Source organism: Pimephales promelas, chromosome 17, assembly GCF_988280905.1.
Source record: "Pimephales promelas chromosome 17, fPimPro1.hap1.1, whole genome shotgun sequence".
NCBI lineage: Eukaryota > Metazoa > Chordata > Actinopteri > Cypriniformes > Leuciscidae > Pimephales > Pimephales promelas.
Window position 1 is genome coordinate 11,662,210 of NC_142785.1, and position 22,085 is coordinate 11,684,294.

Below are 22,085 nucleotides of genomic sequence, written 5' to 3' on the forward strand. Positions count from 1 at the left end.
TATGTGTTTTAGGTTTAACTTTTTTAAATTAGTTTGTTATAATTATGAAAAGCACTAAAATTTGACTAACAAGTAATGCACTTCTATACTTCTGCATTAATTAATCAAATAGTCTTTTCCACAAAACAAGTGAATACCAGTACTTGCACACATCAACATAAAAGATCAGGTGTACATACTAGAAAAACAAAATAAATTTCTTAAAGCTTGACTCTTACATTTGTTTAGCCAAAATTAATTAAAAAAAAACTTGTTAATAAGCATGTTAGGTTTATATTAACAGAGTTGTTTCTTTTTTTGTGGATGCTAGTTAATATTTCCAGTTGCATTCATTTGGACCAATCAGAGCCGATCTTTTCAAAACAAGCTTGCCGGCAATTGTCCAATCACACACTGCCATTTGAACTTACATGTTGGGCGGGGCGCAGACAGCGGATACTGACTGTCTGTGGTATCCCATTATAGCTTCGGATATTTCAACAGAAATCATGTATTTTCCAAATATTGCTTTGTTATTTCACTGACTCGGACCTAGTGAATGTGGATAGCACCGATCTAATATTGAGAGAACACACGAGCAGATTACCAGGTCGTCAGCTCCCGCGAACAATTTAGCAGTGATGAGGACAACGCAGAGGTGCGCCGCCACGACATGGACAGAGCAAGATACTGCCAGAAAAGATCTTACTTCTTGGTGGTAAGTTTATTAGTTTAAGTGATTAGTATAATTGGCTTTATTCTCACTTTGGGTTTAGAAAATATTTTCAGAAGTTGATGACGATGTTCTGTGGATTACTGGCGTTTCTGTTGATTTGACACTAAAGCGAGTTAATCCATTGACGTCTATCAACTTAATTGTTATAGATCTAGACAGTGACATAATACAACTATAAAAACATTGCACACTGTGTTTGCAGAAAAAAGGTTATTAATGGTGATTACACGACAGGCTTGATTGTCCCTAAGTAACTTCTTGTGTTTTAAATATTATAATATATTTTAAGCTCTAATAAAACTTTCACATCTGTGATATTTAATTCATAGTAAAATCTAATTAATTATTAGTAGGCTGTCAGTTTTCATGTCAATTCGATAAATAAATTAAGTTGTAATCACCAACTATAAGCTTTCACAAAACCAATTATTAAATATCTTGCACTGAGAAATTAAAATGATGTTAAATAATGAAATGAGAGATTTTATATTTAATATTTAGCCTAGCCAAGGAATTTGCACATTGCAAAGACATTTTTTTATTAAACCCAACCGTGATGAGGTCAAGTCGAGTAAGTAGTAGTTGATCCTCTTGATTTGTAACTTTTTGTTGGTGAAAAACAACAAAAAAAAAGGCAATAGTGTGTCATGTAGCAGCTAAGTAACTAAGTGACCTATATATATTAACACGTATTTGAAAAATGAATATGTATTTTGCCTGATTATGCATTGAATTATGCAATCACATAATCGTGTTTTTCTCGAGGGACTGATTTATATGATTTTATGAGTGGTATTCAGCTTTTTTACATTTAATCAAGGCGTTATCAGCTGTCACCAACTTGTAATTTTCAATAGAAAGTTCTGTCTTTATTAATAATGAATAATTACTTTAATAATAGGGTGGAAGTTACAGTAATGTTTCATTAAATATGTTTCACCATTTAAACAAAATACAAATTATATATGAAGAACACAAACTAGTGTTTTTTCTGCCCTAACTTTGTATAACATGCGACTTTATTTTTTCTTATAGAGCTTCCAGGGATACTATCATCTCTCAAAGAGGCCCTGGAGTCCATGAAACGAGGTTCATTCAGCTCAAGCCCAAGATCATCTGAGCTGTGTCTTCCTGAAACCTCAGAAATGGTTAGAAAATTCTTTATGATAAAGAAAAATCCTATTTGTTATAATAATTATATCTGACTTTTTGTGCATTAAGTGTTCTGAATTAAGTAACAAAGTGACAGCTTTTTATTAGAAGTATAAATGAACAAGTTTATACTAATGCTTGTTTTTTTTTATTCTTGCCAGATTTCCCTCGGTGTTTCTGATGTCCCCAAAAGAGTCTATGGCAGACTGAACAAGTCACGAACTTCTCTTTTTACTCAAGATTTGGCCACTTTACTTTTTGCTATTGTATTTCACTTTGTTTGACTTAAAGGATTAGTTCACTTTAAAAAAAAAAAAAAAACCTTTAGCTGATAGCTTACTCACCCCCATGCCAAGATATCCATGTCATTCTTTCTTCAGTTGAAAAGAAATTAAGGTTTTTGATGAAAACATTTCAGGATTTTCTCCATATAATGGACTTCATTGGGGACCAAACGGTTCAAGGTCCAAAAGACAGTTTTTGTGCAAACTGTTCAAAGGGCTTTAAACGATTCCAGACGATGAATAAGGGTCTTATCAAGCGAAACGATCGGTCATTTAAAAAAAAAAAACCCACAAGTTTAAGTTTTATAAGCTCAAATGGTCGCCTTGCTCTGTTCTGTTATGCATGTTCATGATTTTCCTATTTGAACTCGTTCATCAAAATTAACAAATATTTTTCCGAGTCATTAGGTTCATTCAATGAACGAAATGAATGAATTGACTCGAAAAAAGATTTGTCAGGGCTGCCAACTCTCAAGCATTCAGCACAAGACTCTCACAATTGAGCCAATTCTCATGCTTTCACGACAAATTGACTGTTAGCCATTGGACCCTGAACTGTTTGGTTCCCAGTGAAGTCCATTATATGGAGAAAATCCTGGAATGTTTTCATCAAAAACCTTAATTTCTTTTCGACTGAAGAAAGAAAGACATGGACATCTTGGAAGACATGGGGGTGAGTAAATTATCACCAAAAGTTTTTTCAAAAGTGAACTACTCCTTTCAGTTAGTTTATTTATTTTTGTTCTGTTTAATACCTCTGCAAATCAATGCATTTTATGTTAATGTATTTTGTTTAGTTTTCATAATGCTTTACTGATGTAGTGCATTAAAGTTTATCTTTCAAAGAGTGTTTGTGTGTTTTGTAGAAATGTTTTTTTATTGGGTTTTGTTGAATTCAAATGTTTAAATGTATTTTTAATACATTAAAATATATTATTTTTATATTAAATGGTTTTTGGAAAAATATATTTTTAATATGTTAATAGTGGGTCCAATAGTGTTCTACTAATACATTATTAATAAGCTGAAATTATATTTAAAATATACTCAGAACGCATTAATGTGAAGCTAAAAATATACTAATGCTGTATTTCTAAAGTCGATTTAAAGTGTATTAAAATACACTTTAAATAAGTGCTATTATATTACATTAAATGTACTTAAAATGGTTCCATTTTAGCACAATTTAGTATAATAAAATATATTACTATTACCTTAAAATTGAACTTAAATACATATTAAAATACACTTAATATACTTGAAGTTGTTTCAATTTAGCACATTTAATACATATTTAATACGGTACATTTAAAATACATTAAGTATATCAAAATAAGTACAATTTAAATATATTTCCTTTTCACCTGGGTTACCCCGCTTATTACATGGCTACCTACCAAATAAATCAATAATTTGACTCAAAATATGGATATAAAAAGGAGTTTATTGATTTAAAAAACGATTGTATCGCTCCCGCTAAAAAAAGAAAAATAGTCCGTTCTGTCTCTACGTTTAGAATCCATGGCAACGCTCTGTTTTTCATAGCAACGGTGTGTTATACTTATAATCAGCGGCCTGTTATAATAACAGACCGCATTCTACATTGGAATTGAATCAAGCCATGAAACAAATAATTACCGTTACCGAGCTAACAGAGCTACGTAAACAGAGCGAACGTGAGAGCACCCGTCTGCAGACGTCAATAATGGAATATACTCCCGATCAAACTCCGCTTCCCGAAAGTTATAAACTGCCACCGGAACATAGTTAAGGTACAAACATCTATTAAACAAAAATAGTGATGCAGTTAAGTGTTTTTTTCGCTCAGCCGAGCCCTCTCTGTTGCTGTGTGGAGCAGCCTGTGTCAGTCACCTCTTCCTGAACGTCACTCACTTAACTCGCGCACTGCGGTCTCGTGAGGAACGCAGCTTTTTGATATATAGTATTTCTTGTTCCCGAATACAAATATTTTTTTAAGTATTTGTTCGGAATAAGTATTCGTAAAAAACACATTATTTGTACCTTTCCGAATACCGTATTCGGATTCGGCTCCACCCCTAATACATATATACATTTATATACATTTATATATTCACACAGGCATCAGAGATTTAAATATGCATAGATAAACATATACAATATAATATTAAAAAGAGAAAGAGAATGACCAAACCATCAGTTATCAAAAAAATAAAAAATAAAGTTTTTGAGTGAGACCATTTGAATCTGTTTTTGATTCAACGGTTAAAAATACAGACGTCCAGGTGACAACAGTTCAAAAGCAGAGGCGAGAAGAGGCTCTTATCATTCATAATATTATTTTTATGGTATTATTTTTCTTTTTTAACTTTCTCTCTAACTCTTGTATTTAACAATTTACTTGCCATTGTTATGTGCCTTTGCACACACACGTCTACATTACTAACATATACATGTCTATATCACGAACACAGCAGTGTCGCTCCACACTGGCGAAGAGGGGACATTCTGAATGATATCTATCCAACCAAGTGGGCACTTTGTGTGTGTGTGTGTGTGTGTGAACTGGCAGTGAAATATTTCTTCATTACGCTTACATTATATATCTATTATATACATTATATATATATATATATATATATATATATATATATAGATACACTACCGGTCAAAAGTTTTAGATCAGTAAGTCTCTTCTGCTCACCAAGGCTGCTTTATTTGATAAAAAAATTAAAACAGTAATATTGTGAAATATTATGACAATTTAAAATGACTGTTTTCTATTTTAATATATTTTAAAATGTAATTTGAAAGCTGAATTTTCAACATCATTACTGTTGCTGATTGCACATCAGTTTTCAGTGTCACATGATCCTTTTAATCAATTTAACTCATCCTTGATGAATTAAAGTATTTTCTAATTTCTTTCCTCCAAAAATAAAAAATAAATAAATTCTTACTGACCCCAAACTTTTGAATGGTAGTGATTAATGTTACAAAAGATTTCCATTTCAGATTAATGGACTATGTGCACGTTAGCATATGCTAGTTCCGGCTACGAAACCGATATGGGGTGTCTAGTTTCCAGTAGCCTGATGGACGACGTAGATGTGGTAACACTTTAAAATAATGGTCAGTAGTTAACAAGTAGCTATGCAGGAAGTAATAGGTAGTACTGCATTAACACCGAAGTTAATACTATTAACTAATATGGAAGCAATATGAACTAATCATTAAGTAATAGGTAATTTAGTACAAAGGTAGTTCCTTGGTAGGTATTTGATTGTTACTAAAGAAATATATCCTCATTGAGAACTACTTGTGAACTAAGAAATAATAACCAATTAATTACTAATCACAAAAGTAACATGTCTAAAAAGTGAACAATTGTGGGGGTTTTACTCTTAACATGGTCATAACATTTCAGAAGCACGTGCCCTTAAATGGGTTCTTTGTGGAAACCAGTTTATGAAGTTTATACATCCCCCCAAATACATTAGCTAGGTTGAGATTGTGACCACTACTCTTGCCAGGATGGACGCATGTTCTCTGTTTATTTAAAACTTAAACATAAAATAATCCTAATAAAGACAGTTTTTAAAAATAAATCTTAAATAATTAGGAAGTGATGCTGACACTCTCATGATTGGATTAGTTCACTATTATGAGCTCTATTGAATGTCAGTCACATAATTGAAATTGGCTGCATTTATGTTACGTTGACAAGCGTTACCTTGTCATCCCGCAGGAACTACTAGTGATGTGGCCCATTATTTTAAAGTGAAAAACATGTTAACTCCTAAGTTAGGAGTTAACATGTTTTTCACTTTAAAATAATGGGCCACATCACTAGTAGTTCCTGCGGGATGACAAGGTAACGCTTAAGTAGTTATTGAGGAGTTAACATGTTTTTCACAAATGATACAAGTAATTTAATTTTATATTTGACACATACTGTACAGGTTCTGTGAGGCACTAATATTCCAACAAACACTGTAATCTGGAAGATGTGGTTTTGCGCTTAATCGTAACATAAATATAGCTGCACTGGTCTGACGAAATAAAGGCCACGCTTCATACAGATGTCTTTGTCGTTTATTTCGTACATATCTCTCTCTCTCTCTTCAGTTGACACCATAGACACCGTGAAAACTACAAAAAATGAAACATATATTCAAAATATGCATTTCTCAGTCCTTTGCAAGTTTCTCGTGCCAATGTCCCATGATATGAAAGTGAATCACAAAAGAAACATGACGAATCCAATCAACATCATGCATGTAGAATAATATAAAACATTATAAACATTATGAAATATATATAAAGGTAAATTACCGTGTGCGCCTCTCAAACCATGCAGATTAAGCAACTCTTTTCAGACCACATGTCATTTCTCTGCATTCATGTTCGTTCGGACCCAAAGTGACGCAGAACCGCTACAAACTGAACCGGGTCATGTGACATCACGTTTTCTACGTAAAACCTCCTTAAAGAACCCCTAACTTTAAAACGCCTAAGGCATTTTACATACATTTTAAATATCCGCTTCTGAATATCACAATTGTATTTAAATGAACTCAAATTTACATCAATTTATAAAAAGAAACAAATACACATCTCAACAAATACTTGTCCTTAGACAGTTACACTCCCACCAAATTACCATAATTTATAATGAACTTGTACACAAGTTTGAATAAATTTAGTAATTTCACAAAACAAATTTCAGAACCATATAGAATGTTCTCTGACTCTTGGCATCAAGACTAATATTTAAACTCTTAATACTTCAAACTATCAACTTGTGTTGGAGAAAGAGATTAGTTCCATTGCTTAAGGTTTAATTGTTTTCTACAAGTACCACTAATTTGTGAATAGGACGTTCAAGGATGGATGGATTTGTAAGTCGCTGACCCTCCTTCCCTAACTTTCTATTTCCTATTTGTATTGTGGTTTTCCGCACCAGGCCATCTTCATCTTTGCAAACATCAATCACTTTTCCAAGTCTCCATTCATTGCGTGGAACTCCTTCCTCTTTGACGATGACGATATCCCCAATCTTCACATTGCGTCTTGGAGTATGCCACCGTTGTCTGAGAGTGATGTTTGTCAGATATTCCTTCCTCCATCTACTCCAAAATTGCTCTGTCAGATATTGAACTCTGCGCCACCTTTTTCTTCCGTACAGGTCTTCTTGCACAAATTTCCCTGGTGGAGGCAGAGGAACAGAGGATTTCATGGTGAGTAAATGGTTTGGGGTAAGTGGTTCTAACCCCTTGGGATCATTGATTGTATCTGTGGTGAGTGGGCGGCTATTAATGATCGACATAGCTTCATAAAAGAAAGTTCTCAAGGAAGCATCATCCAATCTTCCAGAGCTTTTCGAAAGAGCCCAGCTTAGAACGCTCCTAATTGTTCTGATCTGCCTTTCCCACACGCCTCCCATGTGACTGGCATCAGGTACGTTCATTATGAAGTCGCATTGCTTTTGGGAAAGGTAAGCAGTCATTCTGTCCTTGTCCAATTCCTTCAAAGCCTTTGTCAGCTCATTTTTCGCCCCAACAAAATTTGACCCCTGATCCGATCTGATTTCTCTTACAGCTCCACGGATAGCTATAAAACACCGCAAGGCATTTATGAAGGCATCAGTTGTGAGATCTTCCAACATCTCAATGTGAATTGCTCTTGAGGAGAAACAGGTGATTATGAGACCATATCTCTTATGCTCTTTACGACCTTGCTTGACGAGAAATGGTCCGAAACAATCCATTCCACAATAAGAGAATGGTGGAGAGGAATCAACACGGCTAGCCGGTAGATCCGCCATCTTTTGCATCTCTGTTGACCTGCGATCTCGCCTGCATGCAACACATTGCTTAATGTAATTTGCCACAACTTTACTGCCACCAACAATCCAGTAACCATTTGCTCTCAATTCATTGAGGGTCTGTCCTCTGCCTTGGTGCTGAGTTTTTTCATGGCAGTAACCCAAGATAAGACGTGTGACTACACTATCTCTCGGGAGGATTGCTGGGTGTTTCGAGTCAAGAGACAAGGAAGCTTTCTTCAGTCGTCCTCCCACCCTGAGAACACCATCATGCAGAACTGGGTCAAGTTGGTATAATGGATGACAATGTGGCAATTTGCCATGACTCAGTTTTTGCATTTCATCTTTGAAGGCATTCTTTTGTGCCAACCTTACAAGCACAACACTGGCCTTTCTCATGTCCTCAACGTTTATGGGTTGAACGGTTTTGTATCTTGCTAATTGCTGGATACGAACAACAACTTTCAATGCTGTGTGCCATTTTGAAAACCGATCAAACCTCTCCAGAAAATTTTCATCTTCTACTACCTTTGTTTGTAGTACTTGTGTCGTTCTGATTTCAGGATCGCCAACAAGAAGCTCTGGCGTTGTCTTTGGTGAGATAATTTCCTTTTCCCAAAGAAACTTGGGTCCCGTTAGCCAATTTGAGTGAATCAGATCTAACACCTTGAGGCCCCTGGAGGCATGATCCGCTGGATTTTGATCCGAGTTTATGTAATGCCACTGAGCAGAGTCGGTTGTTTCACGAATTCTTTGAACTCGATTCGCCACAAAAACGTGAAACCTGCGTGCTTCATTGTTAATGTAGCCTAAGACTACTTTTGAGTCGGTCCAAAAATATTCTTGATCAATTTTGAGCTCCAGCTCCTCCTTTAACATGTTACTGACCGCTGAAGAGATCACTGCAGCTGTCAACTCAAGCCTTGGTATGGTCACGACTTTTGTGGGTGCAACTCTTGCCTTGCCAATAACAAAGGAGCAGTGCACTTTGTCTTCACTCAACACTCGGATATATGAGCACTGACCATAGCCATAACTACTCGCATCCGAAAAGTGATGGAGTTCAATCCTCTGGATAGTCCCTAGGTGTTCAGGAGCAAAACATCTCATAATCTGGAGATTTTGCAGGTTTTTTAGATCGTTCAGCCAGCTTGTCCATTGTGGCATTAACTCTTCAGGCAGAGGTTCGTCCCATCCTATGCCCTTTTGGCACATCTCCTGCAGTATTCTTTTTCCTAATAGAAGGAAGGGAGCCAGGAAGCCTAGTGGATCAAACACTGACGCCACAGTGGAGAGGATTCCTCGCCGTGTTGCTGGTTTTTCATCCAGGGCAACTTTAAAGGAAAAGGTGTCACTATTTACATTCCACTTTACTCCCAACACAGTCTGAACTGGGAGTTCACCAGAACCAAGGTCCACATCCTGAGCTTCGCTGGCTCTTTCGCTGACAGGAATTGAATCCAAAACCGTTCTGTTGTTGGACATGAACTTGTGTAGACGCAATTTCCCTTTTGCACACACATTTCGGGCTTCTTGGATTAGTTTGACAGCTGCGTCCACATTTTCTACACTAATGAGCCCATCATCAACATAGAAATTCTTTTTGATGAAGCTGGCTGCTGCAGGATACTCGCTTTCATTTTGACATGCAAGGTACTTCATTCCATAATTCGCGCAGCCAGGTGAGGATGCTGCCCCGAAAAGATGGACTTTCATGCGATACTCCTTTGGCTCTAAATTTGTATCGCCGTTTTCCCACCAAAGGAACCGCAAGAAATCTCTGTCTTCCTGGCTCACATGGAATCTGTGGAACATCCTTTCTACATCACAAATAACTGTAACTGGATGTTTGCGAAACCTGCAGAGTACCCCTGTAAGCCCATTAGTGAGATCAGGTCCAGTTAGCAAGTGATCATTTAAAGCAGTGCCGTCATACTTGGCAGAGCAGTCGAACACAACTCTAATCTTCTCTGGCTTTCTAGGGTGGTACACCCCTTGGTGGGGAATATACCAGACGTTTCCTGCCTTAGGTTGATGTTCAGCTCTCTCCGCATCACCATCATTGACGACACTTTCCATAAATGTAACATAGTCACTCTTGAATTTGGGGTTTTTCTCAAATTTTCCTTTCAAACGTTTCAGCCGCACAAGAGCCAGCCGCTTATTTTCAGGTAATTGTGGGCGTGTCTTGAAGGGGAGTGGCATCTGCAGGTGTCCCTCTGTATTCTGGTGAATTTTTTCATTCAGCAATTGCATGAACTGTATATCGTCTTGCGATATGGTCTTTTCCTTTGGGTTGGTATCTCTAAAGTCTGATTCAAGGGCTCTGATGACAGCTACAGGAGTCAGTATTGGAAGTTCCTTAACAGATACACGGTGACACAGACCTGTGACTTCTGTCGACTTTACAACCTGTAGCGAACTCCCAACAATACTCCAACCCAGGTCAGTCCTGATGGCATACGGCTCATTATCACCTCCTGTGATGACTTGTCGAGGCACTAAAGCTCTTGAGCAGTCATAACCTATTAGAAGTCCAACCTTACAATCCAACAGCTCTGGTATTTCCTGTGCTATTTTATTCAGATGTAGCCACCTTCTTGCAGTTTCAGAGGTAGGAATGTGGGAACGTTCAAGTGGGATGAAATCTCTGGTATAGGAAGGTGGCAAATTAATTAAGCTATGAGAGGAAAAACCCCTTACTCTGAGCCCGCTAACTCTTCCACTTCGAACGACAGAATCCTTTCCCATCATTGTAGTAAGCCTTAACTTGACAGGCTCTGAAACTTTCTCCATCCTCTCACATACCTCTTGATCTACAAAGGTGTTGCTACTCTGGGTATCTTGTAGGGCATAAACTAAAATCTCTCTTTCAGGATTGTCAATTGAAGAAATCCATACAGGCACAATCATTGATGTGCTCCCACCATTAGCACTGTCTACGCAACAGGAAAGGGAAGATGTGTTTTCTTCTGTTTGCACAACATGAGAACGTGCTGAAGAAGAAGGACGGTCTTCATGAAGTGGTGTTGGATGATGTTTCTTGCATATATTACAAGTAGCTTTACTCCTGCAATCCTTTGAATTGTGTCCTTTCCTAAGACAGCCAAAGCACAGGTTATTGTCAAATATGAACTTTCTCTTGTCCTCCAAAGACTTACTAGCAAACGTTTGACATTTGTAGATGGAGTGATTTTCCCCACAACACCTGCAAGTGACTTGGTATGAAGGACTAGGAGCTGCGCTTACTTTATGGGGTCTGTTTGAAAACACTGTGTCGCTTCCCTCAACACTGTATGTTTTCGGCACTGTGCTTGATTTGTCTGATGCTTCCACATTTGTGATGAATGCATTTGCCTTTGAACGCTTAACTTCTCTAGATGGCCTTTCTTCAGAGAGCTTCAAAGCGTGCAAGGATGTTACAGGGTTGCAGGCTATTTCTGCTTCTTGGGCCAGAAATTCAGCAAACTCCTTGAAATTAGGGTATTCTTCTGCTTCTCTCAACTGCATTGTAACATGGCGATTCCAACGAGACGTCACCCAATCAGGAAGTTTTTGTAGCATTTTTTGATTCTCTTCACAGTCATTTAACACCTGAAGCCCTTTGACGTGTGGCATGGCATTGCTGCAGGCAGTCAGAAAGTCACTTAACTCTCTCAGTTTAACTGATTCTCTTGAACCAATCTTCGGCCAGTTATTCAGTTTTCCTCTAAAAGCACGCTGAATTACAAATGAATGGCCGTACCTAGAATTCAATGCTTCCCATGCTTGATCATAGGCTTCATCGTCCTTTCTGTAGAAGCTGCCTTCCAATACAGATCGTGCCTCACCGCTGACATATTTTTGTAAATAGAACAACTTATCAGCTGAATTTGTACATCGCTGCTCTATCAATGCCTTGAAACTTGTTCTCCACTCTAAGAACTTAAGTGGGTCTCCTGAGAAAACTGAGGGCTCTGGTGCCGGAAGTCTGCTGAGAACCATTGTGTTGTGTAGAGCTTGTACTACAGAGGTGGCTTCTCTATCAGAATGGGTTGTTTTTTCCTCTTTAATCTCATTAAAAGATACTGGAGGACAATTAACTACCTCCTTGCGTGCTGTTCTGCTTTCGTTCTTGGACTCATCCGAGTCAGCTTCAGAGTATGCTTTGAGCTTTGCGGCTATTACTTGAAGATCTCGCTCATTTTCCAATCTTTTAAGTTCTCGTCTTTGTACAGCAATAGCCTCCTCCATCTTTATTTCTGCCTGCTTTGCAGCCAACTGTGCGGCAAACTCTGCTCTTTTTGCGGAGATGCTTTGCTGTTCGGATGAGCAGCTTGAACGGTGACTACGAATAGAAGACTTGGAGCTTGTCGCTGAAAATATTGACTTAGCATACTCTTTGTCAAGCACCATACGAATTCTGGCATCTTCTGCACTAGCATCAAATTCCTCTTGCCCCACTTCACTCATACGTACTTTCATCAGCCCCATCAAATCTGCTGTAACTGCTGTGCAGGGATCAATTTTTCTTCTAATCTGAGTTGAAGGTACTGCTTGAGATCGTATAAGTTCATACACATTTTTCACTTGAGTTTCCAGCCCTTCAACACTATCCATCATGTCACCCAAGTCTTGATCAGAGCACTCATCCCTCAGTTTGGTACGTACAGCTCTTACTTGCTCTTTCCAGCTTTCATACAACTTAATGAATTTACTCTCCTTCTGAGAAATTTCTTGCTGCTTAAGCTCTTGCATTTTTGGAGTTAATTTTCTCTCTCGTGAAGATTTCCTGGGTTCATCTCCTTTTGAAGTGGTAGCAGTAGGTTTTGCTATTTGAAGTGACTGTATTTTAACCTGAATATCAGCTATGAGTGACTCTAATTTTTCCTTTTCAGCATCATCAGTTTGAATTTTTAACTGTTCAATTAAGCTACTCAACTCTGCTTTAAGGAACTCAGTTTGCTCACTTGATTCATCATATTGAGATTTTTCTCCATGAACTGACATTGCAAAGGTTTTTAGCAAAACACTTTTGTTACTTAACTATTCTCTGATATGAAAAACCTTTCAAAAATTATTCACCACTACGTCCATTGTAAAGCATTCACACCAATTGAGCTGTAAAGATTAAACAAAATGCAAATAATTTATCTTTACTTTGTACCTTTTTTAGTCCATAAAGATGTAAGAGCAGCACAGTCTAATCATCAGCTGTAAATTGCAGAGCAACACTCTTCAGCTTGTCGCAGCGATGGGTAGACAAACTCTGAAGCCTGTTCAAAAGATACTTGCAAAACTGGAGTCTACGCTGTTACATCTCGCCCTCTACTGGTCGGGTCGCGGTACTTCCTTTGCGGTGACAACTAACGGCAAGCCTCGTCTCTGACGCTTTCTCTCCACGCTATCGTGCTTTGTTTCCTCTTCTCATCCAGCCGATGCCGTTCCACTCTTTGAGCCGTCCGGCTGTAATGGCGTTACGTTTTCACTATAACTGCACTGGTCTGACGAAATAAAGGCCACGCTTCATACAGATGTCTTTGTCGTTTATTTCGTACATATCTCTCTCTCTCTCTTCAGTTGACACCATAGACACCGTGAAAACTACAAAAAATGAAACATATATTCAAAATATGCATTTCTCAGTCCTTTGCAAGTTTCTCGTGCCAATGTCCCATGATATGAAAGTGAATCACAAAAGAAACATGACGAATCCAATCAACATCATGCATGTAGAATAATATAAAACATTATAAACATTATGAAATATATATAAAGGTAAATTACCGTGTGCGCCTCTCAAACCATGCAGATTAAGCAACTCTTTTCAGACCACATGTCATTTCTCTGCATTCATGTTCGTTCGGACCCAAAGTGACGCAGAACCGCTACAAACTGAACCGGGTCATGTGACATCACGTTTTCTACGTAAAACCTCCTTAAAGAACCCCTAACTTTAAAACGCCTAAGGCATTTTACATACATTTTAAATATCCGCTTCTGAATATCACAATTGTATTTAAATGAACTCAAATTTACATCAATTTATAAAAAGAAACAAATACACATCTCAACAAATACTTGTCCTTAGACAGTTACAATAAATGCAGCCAATTTCTTCATTAAAGATACAAATTGTTTTTGACAAGTGACCATCAATGTTTATATTCATGTCCTAAAGAGAAGTCCTCTTCAGGCAGCTACTGTAACATACAGTTATAGGTCTTTGGAGTCTGAGATATATGTGACTGACATTCAATAGAGCTCATAATAGTGAACTAATCCAATCATGAGAGTGTCAGCATCACTTCCTAATTATTTAAGGTTTATTTTTAAAAACTGTCTTTATTAGGATTATTTTATGTTTAAGTTTTAAATAAACAGAGAACATGCGTCCATCCTGGCAAGAGGTCACAATCTCAACCTAATGTATTTGGGGGGATATATAAACTTCATAAACTGGTTTCCACAAAGAACCCATTTGAGGCACGTGCTTCTGAAATGTTATGACCATGTTAAGAGTAAAACCCCCACAATTGTTCACTTTTTAGACATGTTACTTTTGTGATTAGTAATTAATTGGTTATTATTTCTTAGTTCACAAGTAGTTCTCAATGAGGATATATTTCTTTAGTAACAATCAAATACCTACCAAGGAACTACCTTTGTACTAAATTACCTATTACTTAATGATTAGTTCATATTGCTTCCATATTAGTTAATAGTATTAACTTCGGTGTTAATGCAGTACTACCTATTACTTCCTGCATAGCTACTTGTTAACTACTGACCATTATTTTAAAGTGTTACCATTAATTGAACTGCCATGTAGAAATCAACAGATTAACAGGTAATGATAATGAACAAGTTGTTTATAATTTAAATGTTTGTGCTCCGTGTCCAGATAGAAAAAGTGCAAACGCATAACAATAAATTATAATTATAATAGGGAATACAACTGTAATGTCACGCCAGTAGAGGGAGCCCTCTCCCGAGTACTGACTGTGTGCCGCTCCCTCTGCTTCACTGGTTGCTTCCTGTTTGAGAGACATTTAAGCATGGCCTGGCTAACAGGCCATTGCGAAGCATTGCCAGTCTCACTGCCTTACCGAGTGTTCTTTTGCCATTGTCTTGTTAATATCGTGTATGACCTTTGCCTGCCTTGTTCTGTTTTTGCCTCTTGGATTACCCCTTTTGCTCGGTTGCTTGGATTGGACTGCCTCTTTGTGTATTACCTCTGCCTGCCTTACGTTTCTGCTATCTGCTTGCTGATTTTGTCTTGTTTGCTGCTATCTGCTTGCTGATTTTGTCTTGTTTGCTGTGGATCTTAATAAACAACTGCAAATGGAGTCTGCCTCGGCTTCCGCCTCATTACAAAATACTTCACCAACGATGACTTCAGCAGAAGTTGCAAATCTACAGACAGCATTTGCCTACCAAAATGACACCCTCAAGGGATACAGAGACCAGCTTGGCAAACTATAGGCTGCCAATGAATTCCTTAAAGCCCGTACACACCGGGACGAATGTCAGCGCGCGTTATTCGTCAGCGTTTTTCAACGCGTTTTTTGTGTTCACACCCAAGCGTTTTTCGCTGACGATGAGCCGCGTGAACATGCAAATTCATTCCCTGACATTAGATGGCGCTTAATGTAAAACAGAAATAATAATAGAATACTATACTAGGGTGATCATATTTATGTCTCAATGTTTTATTATGACAGATAACGAATGAAATAATGATAGAAATGTCTTCTGTATTAGAAAAATAAATATATAAATAATAAATAATTAAAAGAAATGCCTCCAAATGTAACAAAAAATAGCTCTCACAAAGTTACAAAAACGAACTAACAAAATCTATTTATATCTTTAGTTTTCATCCTCTTTATCTTGTTTTTCTTCCTCGTCCACCTTGTTTGCCCATCTATATTTTGCTGTAGAACTGATCTTTCCCAGCAGTTTTTTTTTTTTTTTGAAAACCAGGACATTTTCATCACTTAAATAACAGCCAGGACAGGACGTGGAAACAGGACATGTGTACCGCAAAGTTGAGATGTTGTCCAAACATAGCACTAGTTGTCGGATGAACAGATGCACGAGAGACGAGAGTTGTCGTATTTCCCCGCATTTAATAAAACCACTCAAACGTTACATTCGTCCTCATACATGGGGATCCACTGGTATCACCCCATTTCAATGCGTGCTTGGATACCAACCCCCTATGTTCCCGTGGTCAGGAGAGCCATCTATGGTACCTGCAGTCGACGACTGGATTCGCCGTAGCGAGAGGGTGTGGGACACTGCTCATGTACGTCTACAAAGGGCTGTCAGGAATCAGGAGATCCAGGCCAATAGACGACGTCGCCCAATATAATAATAATAAATAAACTATAATAATAATAATCCTCATTACCAACCTGGACAAAGGGTCAGGCTCTCCACACGGGACCTCAAGTTGTGACTACCAAGCAAGAAACTAAGCCCAAGGTATGTAGGCCCATTTAAAATAATAAGACAGATAAATGAGGTCACATACCAGTTGGAGCTTCCAGTTAACTACCGTGTCTCTCCCTCCTTCCATGTTTCCCTTCTTAAACCGGTCCACCTGGGTGCTGACCCCAACATTGAGAACCAGGAGCCACCTCCACCGCTGGACATTGATGGATCCCCTGCTTATGCGGTAAAGGAGTTGTTGGACTCAAGAAGGAGAGGGGATCAGCTCCAATATTTGGTGGACTGGGAGGGGTACGGACCAGAGGAGAGGTCTTGGGCAGATGCCCATGACATCTTGGATCCATCACTTATCAGAGACTTTCATCGAGCCAGACCCGATCGTCCAGCACCAAGACCATGGGGACGTCCTCGTCGAGCAACAGGAGTCGCTCCTAGGGTGGGGGATTCTGTAATGTCACGCCAGCAGAGGGAACCCTCTCCCGAGTACTGACTGTGTGCCGCTCCCTCTGCTTCACTCAGTCTACATTACAGTATCAATGGTGTTTTAGGATGCCAAACAATTATTATAATAATGTAATAATGATTTATATAATTATTCGTATGACGTAAAATCCATATAGCCTATAAATGTAGGTATACTATATAAATGAAAATTAATATTTTAAAATATAGGAAATTTATAATATAGTATATAGGATTTATATCTATAATATGTCTATAATATAGGAAAATTAAAAACACTTTAGTCCTTATTTCTACACTTGCAAGAAATAAACCCTTGAGCTTTTATTAAGGAGAAAACACCAGATAACCATGATGATCACGTGAGCAAAGTGCACACATTTCTCTAAATCATGCACGCAGCACAAACAGAATGCCTATTCTGAAGTCTTGTGCTGTTTTATGAAGGCAAAAAAAAAAAACATATCATGGTTTTGATTTTAGTTCATTGCAAAATATAATGCTAGAGACCTTCATGATAGTTTATACATTTTGTTCATGTACTCATATGTTCGGCAAAAGGCGGATACCAACTCGGGTCCGAGCGCATCAAAAGCTCTTTCCCGAATTACACGCTCTACAATCCACGCCTACAGCTCTTCCATGACGGGCGTGTTTTTGCTAAGAAGACAGACACTTAGTGCAAATATAGGCTACCCACTGTTTTATCAGACGGCCTTGAAACCTTTGCGGCCTTGAAACACTGACCATCTCCCCTCCCAGTGTTTTTTTTCTTCAAACGGAGTTTGAAAAAGAGATTGCACGGTCTCTTTTTCGTATGCCGCCAGCCGTATCTTGCTGCCACGTGACCACACCAAGTAACTCAAAACTCCATGTTATTCTCAGATGATCGGAGAATTAACACTGTGCTTCACTGATTGGTTGAATTGAGCACATTTAGTGACGTTTTAATAGCATTATCAGAGCTTCATTGGTTAGATAGCGAGGGCGCTCTTTCTCAGTGCTGGCTTACAAAAATATCCCCACCCCCACCCCGTCGACCAGCCGCCTCTAGTGTGATTAAGGGGGCTTTCACACTGGCAGTTTAGTTCGGAACGGGGCACGGTATCCTGCACATGCGTTTTAGCTTATTGTGATGCAGTTAAATAAAACACTTGTAAGGGATGATAGTGTTGATGATTTACCTTGGATACGAGCGAGAGTAAGCCTGCAGTATATTTGTGCATTTTGCGTGGAATCAGAGCAACACATTTGGAAATCCACTGTCTCCTCAAAAGAGTCAATTTGCAAGCAGCAGAAGTCTAGCCTGGCTGCGCCCTCCTACGCACTTCCGCTCAATTTCATTTTACTTCAGTACTGCGTCTGGGATCGCTCCATATCCTTAGGTTTCCAGAAATCAATTTTTTGTAGGACCAATCAGCGAATAGAGGGAGTGGCTGAGAACTATGACGTTGATGTAAGCGCGTCAGTTCCCAGACAGCAAACTGACATTGAATCAACGTGGAAACGACGTCTCTCATGACATTGAAACAACGTTGATTTGCTCATCGAATTAACGTTGAACCAACGTCAGACGCGGCATTCTTCAAAGCTAAATGAAATCGAAAATTGGTTTGCTTTCATAACGTTGAAACAACGCGTTGATTTCAAGTTGATTTTCCGTTAGTTTTGAAAGAATGACGCATCTGACGTTGGTTCAACGTTAATTCGATGAGCAAAACAATGTCAGATCAACGTTGTTTCGATGTCATATTTCCACGTTGATTCAATGTCAGTTTGCTATCTGGGTTTGAGTTCAGTAATAGCGGCGGAGAAAGACGTGAGAAAAGCTATTCGGTCCGTTGTTGGAAAAGAAACTGCCGAATATACAGAATTTAAAGCCGGATTGTTATCGTCTCACCTCTTGTTGCACAACTGAGGACCAAGTGAAGGAGGCAGAAAGTTTGGAAGTTTGTGCTGGGCAGCTCGTGCACGATGACCGTGACATTTTGGACGGACGGTTTAGCCTGGTGTTCGTGGTGGTTGACTTCAACTATGGTTGAAGATCCGCTCAGGAGTCATGTCAGTCACTCATATTCCCAACTGTAAATTTACTGATTCTTGTGATGAATTGAACATTTTGAGCCCCTTTGTGTACTCGTGCAGGAGGTTGGTGTGTCAGTTTTACATGTTGTAAATCATACAAATTGGTTGTGATTTTTTAAAAATAATTGTCATAAATAAAAATGTGAAAAACCATACTTTGAAGATATTTGATTTTCAGTTTTAGTTGGCAATGGTTGATTTGTTTTACTAAAAAAACTAAATGCCACATAAAAATGTACAAACACATACTTTGAAGACCATAATTAAGGTAATTAAGAAACAATAAGACGTAATATGAAAATTTTTTGTTTATTATCACATCTGCAGATAGAGACAGACTGATCATTAACTGTAGCTGCTACAGCATTTGCGGCAGATCAGAAAACGACCACAGCTGCGTATTTGTAATGATTAGACACAGCTTCCACCGTTGAATGAATAAATCACTGTCCTTCGTGTCAAATATACATTTCAAATTAATAATTGTTCCTAGATTAACAAAACCTGCAGCGCTCGTTGACTGAAATCCTATTGTAAACATAATCCTCTGATCATTCGGACTTGTTGTTTTCAGCCATTTCGGCGCGTGACATACGTCACTCACGACACCCCGTTAGCGACTGGCTATGGCAGATCGTGAGTGACTTTGGGCAGATCCAATAGATTTGAACTTTAATAGTGAGCCTACAAGGAAGGAAACGTTTCTCAATGGAGCGGTTCCAGACTCTATGTGGAAATGAAATGAACTAGAGTCTGGTTGAACCAGGCTAGCAGAAGTCCACCTCATGTGACAAACGCACAGTAAACCTGTATTGTTCACTCAACTGTGCATAATAGCAGCATATTAATAAAAAACAACACAATATTTACCCACGTTCTGCTTTCTATCATGCGCCGTGCACGTTTGCGATGACGTAAGATGCACGCAAACGCACCAGGGTTTGATAGAATCAAATTGAGTGTGAAACCAGACCAACGCTGCGGGGGGCGACGGGAAGAAACGCGCCGGGCTCGGAACGCAGCAAATGAGTCCAGTGTAAAAGCCTCCTTACTTACTAAGGCCGGCATATTGGGCCTTCAATTTTTCCCCATTTATTATAAAACCAGTGGTCAACACTGGTGAATAGAATTGATGGAATCACCATCCATCTTACAGTTCTCTTGTAAATTTGTCTTTGGTGTGTTTAAGTCAACTCATCATCTCTGGGTTTGAGTTTCCATCTCTGTGGAGTTGTAAGGCCACTCTTGAAAGGTAAAGATCAGGTGAGCCTCAGAGACCTAAAGGTGAAGGATCACTCTTGAGGCTCTCGTAAACCTGTAAACAAACTATTTTCTGTCTCTCTCTTCTGTCATCCATCATTTGGCCATTCCCTTCTGAGACAGGCAGCGAGATGCAGGAGTGAAAGACGAGAGCTCCGAGGCACTCTAAATCTCCAGCACCCTTCCCTGAAGAATCAACTGCCAGAGGAGAGAGTTCTAAGTATCAGCATGATCTTTCTCTGCATTCACTTTTTTGTCCAAACCTTCCTCCCCAGTGAGGATGTTCTGAAATATTAGAGAAAGCAAGAGAGATGGAGTTAAAACTTTCAGATAAGGGCCAAAGCAAACCGTGTGTGGAATGTTGGGAACATTGATATTTGTACAGATCTGTCAAGCTAGAGTTGTCATTATGTTTCAAAATGTATCATAGTGCTTATTTGAAATGTGCTGCATAGTTGACACAAGTGGCACTTGTGTCAACTATGCAAGTGGCACTTGTCTCTTCATACTGGCGAAGCAACAGTATGAAGAGAGTTTTGCTGAACATGTTAGTCATATTTAAGTTTTATGAATGAGATTTTTTTACTGCCACAGGGAAGTTACATATGGCTGCATTTTACCGGTATGTATAGTGAGTGCACTAGCATTCAAATTTGTGTTTGCGTACTTGTGTAAAATATGTTTCTGGCCTAACACTGACTGTCCTCTAAGCATATGAATAATTAAATAATGTAAAAACATCTGTTGTGAATCTGCAAAAGACATCTGCAGACTTTTTCATTTAAAGGCCTTCAGGCCAACAAAATATGTATTGTGCTTGAGCTTATTTGATACGATCGCAAAAATGATTGCATCTTGATACTGTTTCAGATATTGCTGATAGCTAAGTTAGTACAGCATACTCAAAGCTACAAGAGAGTTTAATAGTACATGCCAAAACTATCATGTGGGTTTGGTTAGCTATTTTGTTGACATCTATTGAATCCTTATTAGAAAGCAAGGGAATTTTAGTCATAAAGGTCATCTTAAATTCTGCATTCTGTTTAGATATAATATATCTTTAAATAATCAGATTTTATGATAGTATATGATCCAGCTCTGGGACAGGAAATTAATAATCCTATTAGTTCTTTGTTAAAGGGGACATACTGTATTATGTAAAAATTCACTTTTTTAGCCCTTAAATGCATTTTGTTGTATATTTGGAGTGTTTATAAGTACAGAAAAGATGAAATTATTCTCTTCAGGTGCTTCGTTTATATCTTTATATTCTGTTTTGGTCATATTTTTCAACCTGTTCAGATTTTTCTGTTCTCTATTACGTTTTTTGAACAATTACGTCACAGTATTTGCAGCGGAACTGCCAAATAAGGACATTGACCCCCTAACACTTCGAGCAATCCGCCATTATTATTTTTCACTCCGATTTCGTAGTCTAAGCTCAATGATGCAGAAGTTACGAGAGGGCAAGTCAAAATGTTCGGTTGTTGGATGTAGTGACCCGAAGCACTTCAAGAATTCCCACTTCAACAACTTCCACCAGTATTGTTAAGATACGGTAAGAAGGAAGCAGATGTGGAATGCAATCGCAAGCACTTTAATAATCCAACAAACAAACAAATAAATAAATAAATAGACCAGGGTAAACTCCGAACAGGGTACTCAGAACAGGGAACTAGAAACAGCATAACATCAAACAACGACCGACCCCCAACAACTGAAGCATAGAGGTTTAAATACACAGACAAACAAGCTAAACAAGGTAACAAGGGGGCATGGTTAATCAGAAACACCTGGGGTAACTCATCAACAAGAAAAACTTCAAAGGACTACAAAACATGGCACAGAACAGGAAATAAGGTTCACACAAACAAGGGAAACAGAC

General features: G+C 38.4%; 1 protein-coding gene and 1 long non-coding RNA gene across 2 annotated transcripts; one reads left to right on the forward strand and one right to left on the reverse strand.

Annotated features, from left to right (window-relative positions):
* The first annotated feature begins 377 nt into the window (after positions 1-377).
* LOC148971469 (uncharacterized) lies at positions 378-3,003 on the forward strand. Its single transcript, XR_016147031.1, has 3 exons — positions 378-697; positions 1,751-1,863; positions 2,029-3,003. It is a non-coding gene; the product is annotated as an uncharacterized LOC148971469 (long non-coding RNA).
* Positions 3,004-6,177: 3,174 nt separating this feature from the next.
* Positions 6,178-8,287, reverse strand: LOC120477394 (uncharacterized). Its single transcript, XM_089122483.1, has 2 exons — positions 6,466-8,287; positions 6,178-6,282 (listed from the first exon to the last, which is right to left on the reverse strand). The coding sequence occupies exon 1, from the start codon at positions 7,964-7,966 to the stop codon at positions 6,971-6,973; it is 996 nt and encodes a 331-aa protein (XP_088978609.1). The 5' UTR covers positions 7,967-8,287; the 3' UTR covers positions 6,178-6,282; positions 6,466-6,970.
* Positions 8,288-22,085: the final 13,798 nt, after the last annotated feature.

Coding starts and splice junctions, on each gene's coding strand:
- LOC120477394 (XM_089122483.1), bottom strand. CDS start 7,966: ATGCAAAAGATGGCGGATCTACCGGCTAGCCGTGTTGATTCCTCTCCA.